This window comes from Macadamia integrifolia, chromosome 7 (assembly GCF_013358625.1).
Source record: "Macadamia integrifolia cultivar HAES 741 chromosome 7, SCU_Mint_v3, whole genome shotgun sequence".
Taxonomy (NCBI): domain Eukaryota; kingdom Viridiplantae; phylum Streptophyta; class Magnoliopsida; order Proteales; family Proteaceae; genus Macadamia; species Macadamia integrifolia.
The window spans coordinates 34,875,755-34,884,805 of NC_056563.1; the positions used below are offsets into that span (position 1 = coordinate 34,875,755).

Genomic DNA, 9,051 nt, shown 5'->3' on the forward strand with positions numbered 1-9,051 from the left:
TATTCAAAAACAGGGATAAACATGTCTGATATGGTTCGATCCAGGCTGATTTGGATCGGTATCAAGTCTATTGACCTTAACCAACCCCAAGTTTTAGAACCTTGTTCTAGATTAATAATGCCTTCCAAAATATCAAACACAGTCATAATTAATATACAAAAAATAAAAAATAAAATAAAAAAATCGACCATATGATTTCAAACACTTTGAAAGTACTACAGTATAGTTCAATCTCTTTTTAACTCTGATTTAGAACCGAGATCAATGGGTTGGGTGCATATAATCATCAAAATATAGAGATTGAAAAGATGAGATGACAAAAATATCTTAACTAAAAATGAGGCTTAAAACATCGATATTTGTGTTTTTTTTTTTTCACAACCATATGTGCTATCCTATGCAATAGAAGATTAGAAGTAGCACTCTGTTGTTGGACCTGACACATAATTGGGATGTAACCACAGTATGAACATCAAAATATGATGTGCCATCCTAGAGGCTGCATTCGATATGATTTCTTCAAAATACATTATCAACCTCAAATGCGATTCCAAGAATGCAAAGCAAACGCACGAGTCTGACATTTGACACAAAATCCAGTCCATTCCCAAGTATTCCATTCTCAAAAATTGATTTATAAAAAGATTTACAAAGATACATTTCTATAATTACGAGGTTGAACCAAATCTTGGGTATGCATTATGCAATCAAGATTCAGGTTGTTTATGTTGTTTCACACACTAATTAAGGTTCAGGTTGTTTCTATCTAAAAAAATAAATTGCTTTACCTTTCCATCAAAAATATAACTGCCTCAACTTTAGTTAGTCACAGTAAGACCCTCGTTCAGAATGCAAAGGCTCAAGTTCTATAGTAACCATCTGGGGTTAGGAGGCAGAAAATACGCAAACATCAATCTCTATGATATATTATTAACAATTTAACAACACAACCCCACCGAACCACACCCCCCACCCCCACCCCCCCCCCCCCCCCCCCCCAAACCAAAAAAAAAATGACGAAAAGAAAAGGCCTAGTCTTTTTCACCTACCCCTTCAAAGTCGGTCAAAGTTGCGACTAAAAGCCAACCAGAGTAAAAACAGCTATCAGAGGAGGAACCAGAACCAGAACCAGACCAGGAGAGAGATGTATACCCTAATTCAAAGGCCACTCCCTTCAAAGTCCATTTCCTTGAACCTGATCTGCTCTGCCCTCAACCCAATGTGGTCTACACATTGCACATATCTCTAGCCCGATAGGCGTGCTCTCTTTCTAAACATGTGGTTTGTTATGTGGATACTCCATCAGCAGAACTGTTTTGGCAGGGTACATGTTGCGGTAATCACATTTCACCTGTACTCGGCTACAGAACGCGGCTTTCCCTTCATGGAATTTAGGTATTGGGTGACAAATATGACACCCATCACAACTATGAGACAACCCACTAGTGTGCTGAAGAAGAGGGCACCTGGCTGCCTGGTCTGGACAAACCCATATACCCCACTGGAGGTCACGAGAATAATGTCGGTGAGCCCATCATTAGAGAAGTCCTCACATATCAAAGCATGCATGGGAGGAGCAGGAAGATTTATTGAAGTTAATAAGCTTCCTCCAGGGGATATCACACTGGCTTCTAGATCTCCTGCTGCAAGGATTAATTCTTGATTATCATGTACACGCAAAGAGAATGTCTTCAGGGTGGGCACCACTACAGTTTCCATCATCCCAGCTGGTGATGGAAGATTCGACCATGTAGCACCCGTCAAAAGCTGCCACCGGAAGATAGCTTCATGATCGTGCAAACCCGGAGAGTATGATGTCACCTACGAACATATGTACACTCAGTCATTAATCACTTCACATTTTGAAATTTTGTAGGGATAACTGGAAGTAAAACAGTTGCACATGCCAGAGAATATTGCTCCAGTGACATAAAATTTCAAGAATCCAGACTGGCTGAATACCTCCCCCCGGTTTGTCAAAAATACAACATCACCATGGCTTCCTTTCCGATGCCTATGTCCATCATTTCTTTGGATGAGAATGGGTGTTGCCACCTCTAGGGAACCAACATCATGGGTATGATCAAAGCTTCTTGCAAATTCTCCATGTTGGAACATGTTAAAGTGGGAACGATGGCATATAGAAGCATTGAAGAGCTGTTCTCGTACTGGTACACCCGAAGTTGCAACAGCCCAGCAAGGTCTCAGCACTTCCATGGACCCACTTACCACAGTCTGCTCAGCACCATTTCCCCCAACTACCTAAAAACAATTGATAATTTTATGTCGTGTCAGCCACACTCAAATCCTGCCAAAATTATAAAGAAATGCTAATTCCTATGGCCAATTTACAGACATTAGATTCAAGGCTGTTGTCACCTTTACAATCGATACTTCTACAATAGTGTGTTTTTTTATTGGTGTACTTAGTAGCCAACATCACATTGATCTTCATATTTCAAGGGAGTCCAGGGTGAGGTCTATCTACCTTGGGGAAAATTAAGGAAGCTGATACCATAGAAGGTACCCAACTTTACTCCAAGTTTGCAGCATAAATATCCAAAAAGAATAAAATCCCCCAAAAGCATCTACTATTCATCAAACAATAACCATGACAATCAAAGACAAATAATGGCCAAGCCAAACAGATTTGTGCACCTGAACATGATCTAGGACTCCGTCTCCATTAATGTCAGCATGTAGGCCCCCTTCTTGAAGATGAAGCTGGAAGCAAAAAAGAACAAGAATGGATCCACATCAAACACCTTAAATATCCTGATGCTGATATAACTCTTACACGCATCTTCCATGAAAAACACTCAAGCAAATATGCAACGTATATCATCTTACAAGCACCAGGAGCCACAGTTTCATGTGAATATAGTGCATTTAGAAATATAACAGTGCACAGAAACACTATAAATTGGAACAGTAAACTGAAGTACCATGTATCCCCGAGTACATCACAGATAATTTCCACTTACATATCATAGCATTGATGGATGTTATACTTTCTCCGGTGCTTTTAGCATCCACAACATCATTTTTTAAATCTTTATCCACTACCATTCCCACCCCACCTCCATTACTTTTATCTCAGTATGCCAAACTTTATAGTCTTCTAATTCCTCGACTTTTTTAACCTTACATCTAGCCTCTTGAATACAAGCTACGTTAGGGATTTTTTTTATCCTCTTTTATTATTTTTCATGCCTTTTTGTGCTGTGCAATCACGTTAACCTGAACACAACCCGTTCATTTAACATGTGTGTGTAACGCCATGTCATGTTCAGGTTGGGTTTCTTAATTATATCATGTCCATGTGAACCTGCTTAATATGCAGGCCATATTCCCCACCCTTCCCTTCGTAGCTTGGGATACAGAATCAAACCCCACTACTATGGTTAGGAGTCGTCCCATTGGTCTGCTACTCCATGGATGATTGATTGTTTCAAGAAGCGAGGAAAGAGAACTACCATATCAATTGTCCTTAGGGCCTGCCTTGAGAGTTCCCCTATACCAGTTCCACCTTCAAACAGAAGTCGAGGCCATTAATCCTTACTTGCTTGGAGTATCTGCTCTCTCTATAGAGAGCCTTTATCTATGGGAGACTAATTTGCATAGGCAAAAATAGTCAAGTCAAAATTTAACCACTTTTGTGTTTTGACCCTATCTATTTGACATTAGAAAGATGAGATTAGAAAGATGAGATGGGTCATACGAAGGTGTAGATTTAGACACCTAGAAATTGTGCAAAATCTCTTAGGAAATAAAAAAACCCCGAATCCACCACATTTCGGCGGTGGATTTTCAAATCCATACTAGACCCAGCCACAGAGTAGATGCAGCATGTATCTAGTGGCAGTCAGGCTGGACTCGGATAATTGGACAAGATTAGTTTCTCAGCTTAAAAGTCAACCACGCATCACTGCCATCTCCACTTTATAGAAAATAAGTCCTAGATGGCGGCCCTTACCTGGTTGGACCAGCATGACCGGCTTTGGAAGTCAAAAGCCAAGAAGAACCGGTCAAGCCCAGGGTTTTGGTCCAACAAGGGTTGAAAATAAAATTAGTAGTTTACTTAGTATTTTATTTCATGCTTTTACTTTCTAGATTTGAACGTAGGAGTTAGGATTTATTTCCTTGTATTGGTTTCCTTTTATGATTGTTTCCTAGTTTAGGCTAGTTTCCATTTCAGTTAAGTTTCTAATTTCATGTTCCTATTTTCCTATATATTGGTTGTAATCGATTGAAGACTTAGAGTGATTGGATTATCAATGAAGGAGTTGGGTTTGTGCAAGTGTGATTCCCCTCTTTCCCCCTCTATACTCTGATTTCCCCTTTCTTCCCTAAGGTTCTCCATCACTAGATCTGTTAAAAAGGCCTCATATGAGGAAAATTTAGCCTAACACTAATTATAGAATCATAGGCACCAAAGTCTGTTGACGGCATGTCAGAAAGATCAATACATAATTCACTCAGCTGGAAAATTTAAGTTGGCTTGCAAACTAGGGTATACTTGAAATAGAAAATACCATATCCTGTTTTAAGACTTGAACCAAATCAAGCATTATCCACCAAAGCAATTTCCATAACAATGTAACTGTTTTCTGCCTCTACATAATTACTACAACTGATACTACTTAACATGATGGCTGGGCTTGCTTTTTACCTTACAAACAGTGCGGCCAGAGGCCAGATGAACTGCTTCTATCCCCTCCTTTTGATGAGCAACAATCACATTAGGAACCCACCAAAGTTGGGTGTAATTTGTTATGGTAGGAACATAAGGTAACCGCTGCATAAATAAAATTAGACAGATTATTGAAGAGCATTATCAAAACTAAAAGTACCATAAGAGAGATCATTAAAACTACTGCTACCCTAGCAAAAGGAAAATGAGTACGCAATTTTAATCAAGAGTTCAGTGCTGATTTCTCCCATGCTACTGGAAGGAATTACCAAAAGTACATCCAACAATTACCTACATAACCTTCAACACACAAGCATAAACAAGACGAGTAAAGTTTTACCTAATAATGGTAAGCTAACAAAATCAACTAAATTCAAGTAACATAAACCCACTGCAACCCTTGGATTCAATCGTAAACCATAACCTCATAACAGGTAGCAACCACTGATTGATAAAGAAATCATGTTCTACTTACATGACCCATTGCTTCTAAAACTTGACTGGATCATGGACTCAACCTCCTATGCAGGTTCATCAGGAGGAAAAAAAGACAACAAAAAAAATCCTCCAATGCAGGCTTTTAAACATTGGAGCAAGGACTAAAAGCCTTGTATATCTCCTAAAAGTTTGAACAGTAAATCACGCACCCAGCCCTTGTTTCTAATGCCCAACAACCCCCCCCCCCAAAAAAAAAAAAGACCCAAAATCTTCTGTACCATATTTTCCAGTATTTTGGCATAACATCTGAAATCATGTATAATTGAGCATTTACAAAACCATTGACAGAGCATTTTAATGACATTAGATGTGATCTTAAAGAACATCTAGAAGCAAAAAATGACAAAAAGCAGGTTTACAAAACCAATTCCCAAGGTAAGAAGTGAAGGTTGGCAGTGTAAAATCGACCTGGATGTACCAATGTTTCTGAAAAATCAGATTGAGTTTAATCAAATAATACTGTATATTGTAAAATTTATCATGGTTATCATGTAATCATAAGAAAAATATAGCAGCAACAACAACAGAGCCTTATCCCAACTAAATGGGGTAATTTTTAGAACAAAATCCCAGTCCATTAAAAAAGAGAGCCGACATCTGTTCATACTTAGATTTCAGGCAATATCATCATAGATTCTCTAATTGCTTTCCTCCATTAAAGCACAACACCACAGAAACGGAAGTATTGTTTAGAAAATTCTACCTTCTTTGTACACATGAGATCAAAGATCACTCAACTTCATGACAGAAAAAACATTAAAAATAGAGTGATATCTTTCAATCTGTAGCAGTCAGTAACAGAGGTAACAATGCTAATTTTTCACGGAAAGAGAAAACATGGAGTATCAACTGCGCTTAAAAATTTACGTCAAGGAAAAAGTGGTGATTGTAAACTCAAGTGGATGGAGTGCACATGCGAAGAGAGGTCTTTAGCCCATCTTTTTCTTTTTGATAAATATAGTTGCAAGAGAGTAGAAATTTGGCTTATATTGTAGAAAGAGAGAGGCTAAGTAGTCTTTTTTAAGAATATACAAGAAAGAATAAGAAAGAGAATGAACTTGGAGTCTCCAATTTTACTCTGTCAAACATATTGGCTCTAGTGGACATGTCAAAAGAATATACGGAGCAAAAGAAAATGGAAAAAAAAAAGAGCCAATCAGGACTATCCATTATAATGATAAATATTTTTGTACACTGCATGGACGAATCAAAGCAAACTGTCGAAAAGTCTCACAGCGTTCAACTTAAATTAGTAACCATTACATAGCATCATAGATCTTTATATCTAAATCATTTACTAAAAAACATAAATGGTAACCAAGTGAGTTCCCGACCAATTTATAGCAGTATATGTCAACCGAAAAAAAATTACCTTCTTCGATTTTGCCGAGCCAGCATATTTTGCAGCCTTCCCAATCAGATTTGCAATTTTTTTGGTCGGGTCCTTCCCCGGAGGATGGTTTTCCTCAGGCTTATGGAAAGGGTAATTCATACCTTTACCAGGTGTTCTTTTCAATGACTTCCTTTTGTGCCTTCTAAAATGCGCCAGCTTAAACACCGTGTCTTCCCTCCTATCCTGATGACGTGGTATTTTAAGCATGAATTTGTAGCACCCTCTCATCAAATCCAACATGTAGAAAAGAAGCGTGAAAACAAATTTATTTTTTTATACCCAGTGATGCGGCATGACTCCAAGAATTGATTCTCTGAATTCTCTGCATTCAAACTGCAGTGAAACATGTTTCAGTAATATACCACAAAAATACAACACCACCACCACCACCACCACCAAAATAATTGAGATTGTTTATCTGAAAATGTGCAACAAAACTACCAACGGATTCAACAAGCAAGGCCTACTTCACTTAACTAAGGATGGATAAAATGTAAAAACGACCATAATTTCCTATGAAAGAACTGGAATGAAAATATTATTGAAGAAACCAAAAACACATAATGGTCTGATCATAGCTTTCCTATTGATCAAAAGTAAATTATCTTAGACCAATATCCCTAATGATATTGGACGTCAATATCCACAAATACTGAGCTTTGGTTACCAAAGTGAAAATTTAACAAAAAACGAAAAAAGTGAACCTTTTTTTTGCTGAAATTATTCATTAGACGAGTACAAGCAAAATAATCTGATTCAACTTACAAAAGCCAAGTGGATTAATAATGCATTTTGGATTCAAAGAAGTGAGTGAGGCGGAGACCCATATCTTGGAAGACCTCGCATTTGGTTCTAATGGCCAAGCAATGGTTCCGTTCTAACTTGCAACAAATTACTTAATCCCAATTCCTGACTAATCAATAACTGATGCAGGTTCCCTTCTCTCTTTTTTTTTTTTTTTTTTTTCAATAATTTATCTGGCCAAGTTCTTGTACCAGTAACCAGCCAACATGGTGGAAGCTTGGGGACACCTGTTCTAGGATTAAACATGGCGGTTTCAAATCAACGACACTTGGAATATGAGTAACTAAGAGATAAGTATATATAGTCAGTCTGACAAGAGAAACTTGCAGTTTGACCCACTTTTCAACGTAGATTTAGGGCAGTAAATGATCTAAGCCATTCTCATTTTTGCTCAAAGCAACCAGCAAGCAGAAGGAAAATGGCACAACTTAAGGGAAAATCCAGCAAGAAAAAATTTAAATTCTGAAGGGAAGTTCAGTCTTTGACATTTATGACTTTCTAGGGTCTTTGTGTTCATTGCAAACAGGAACGAAGTCCACCGGTGGCAAACTCTGAGGAGGCGATTTGCAACTAAAGCTGCTCAGAAATCTGCTCCAGCAACTGCAGGATACAATAAGTCCCACAGGTTTAGACCAGGAATGGTGGCATTCATGGAAATCAGGGAGTGCTGGAAAAGTGCCAAACTCTTGATCCAAAGTTTCCTTTCCAAAAAGGTTTTCCTCGAGATCGTCAGGACTTCAAGACTGATCTACGGTTCCAAAGAAGCACTGTTCTGGCCTTGCAGGAGGCAACGGAGGGTTATCTGGTTGGATTGTGTGGAAACACAAATCTCTCCAACATCATGCTGAAGGGAATCAGCTGGCCCCAAAGATCAGGGGGGAGAGAGCTTGATCTCCTGTTCAAATTGTTCAGTTTTAGAGTTCAGTTTTAGTATCTGATACCATATGATATTCTCTGAAGTGCTTCTTTGGTTCTTGTATTGTTAAAACTGAATTTATTCATTAAAATTGATCAATCTTTTGCTTCTTCCCCCAACCCCCCCCCCCTAAAATTCTCCTCCCTGAGGTTGTTTCTTTTGCAAGTGTAGAAAATTTATTTTATCTATTTTATTTTTGGATGAATAAGATACAAAGGTCCTACCGGGAGCAATCATTTTTTTATAAAATGGTTTCCGGCAATCCTGCTTGGAGGGATACGATATTCAGCTATCTTAGTACCAATACGTATATGTGACATTTGGTCATAACTAGTCAATATTCAATTTTTAAAATATTGTTTCCTTGGTTTTTCTTTTTTACTTTTTTTTTTTTTAGTAAAAAAAAAAAGTGTGGGCCTCAGTGCAACAGTCTGGCAACCTGGTGGTCGCAGGTTCAAACAAGGAAATAGCCTCTCCACAAAAAGTGGGGGTGAGGCTGCATACACATGCCCCTCCCCAGACCCTACAGTAGTGGGAACCTTGTGCACTGGGTATGCTTCTTCTTCTTTCTTTTTTTTTTGGATGAATAATTAAGTTCATTACCAAGAGAAGAAAGAATATACAAATGGATGAAAATGAGAGAGGAGGGGGGGGAAGAACAAGCCTCAAAGGACCAAGCCCGACAAACCAGGGGGGGACAGAACTAAGCACTAAGGCAAGAAACCAAAAGGGGCAAAGGGAACTCTT

General features: G+C 38.4%; 1 protein-coding gene across 1 annotated transcript in view; it reads right to left on the reverse strand.

Moving 5' to 3' along the window:
- Positions 1-789: 789 nt before the first annotated feature.
- The window catches only part of LOC122084009, a 26,149-nt gene continuing 17,887 nt past the window's right edge, over positions 790-9,051 (reverse strand). Inside the window, exons 8-13 of the mRNA XM_042651987.1 lie at positions 6,864-6,917; positions 6,564-6,767; positions 4,673-4,798; positions 2,659-2,724; positions 1,963-2,262; positions 790-1,821 (exon numbers count right to left, since the gene is read on the reverse strand). Coding sequence (XP_042507921.1) covers positions 1,348-1,821; positions 1,963-2,262; positions 2,659-2,724; positions 4,673-4,798; positions 6,564-6,767; positions 6,864-6,917 — 1,224 coding nt within the window. The 3' untranslated portion in view covers positions 790-1,347. The remainder of the gene's footprint in view (positions 1,822-1,962; positions 2,263-2,658; positions 2,725-4,672; positions 4,799-6,563; positions 6,768-6,863; positions 6,918-9,051) is intronic.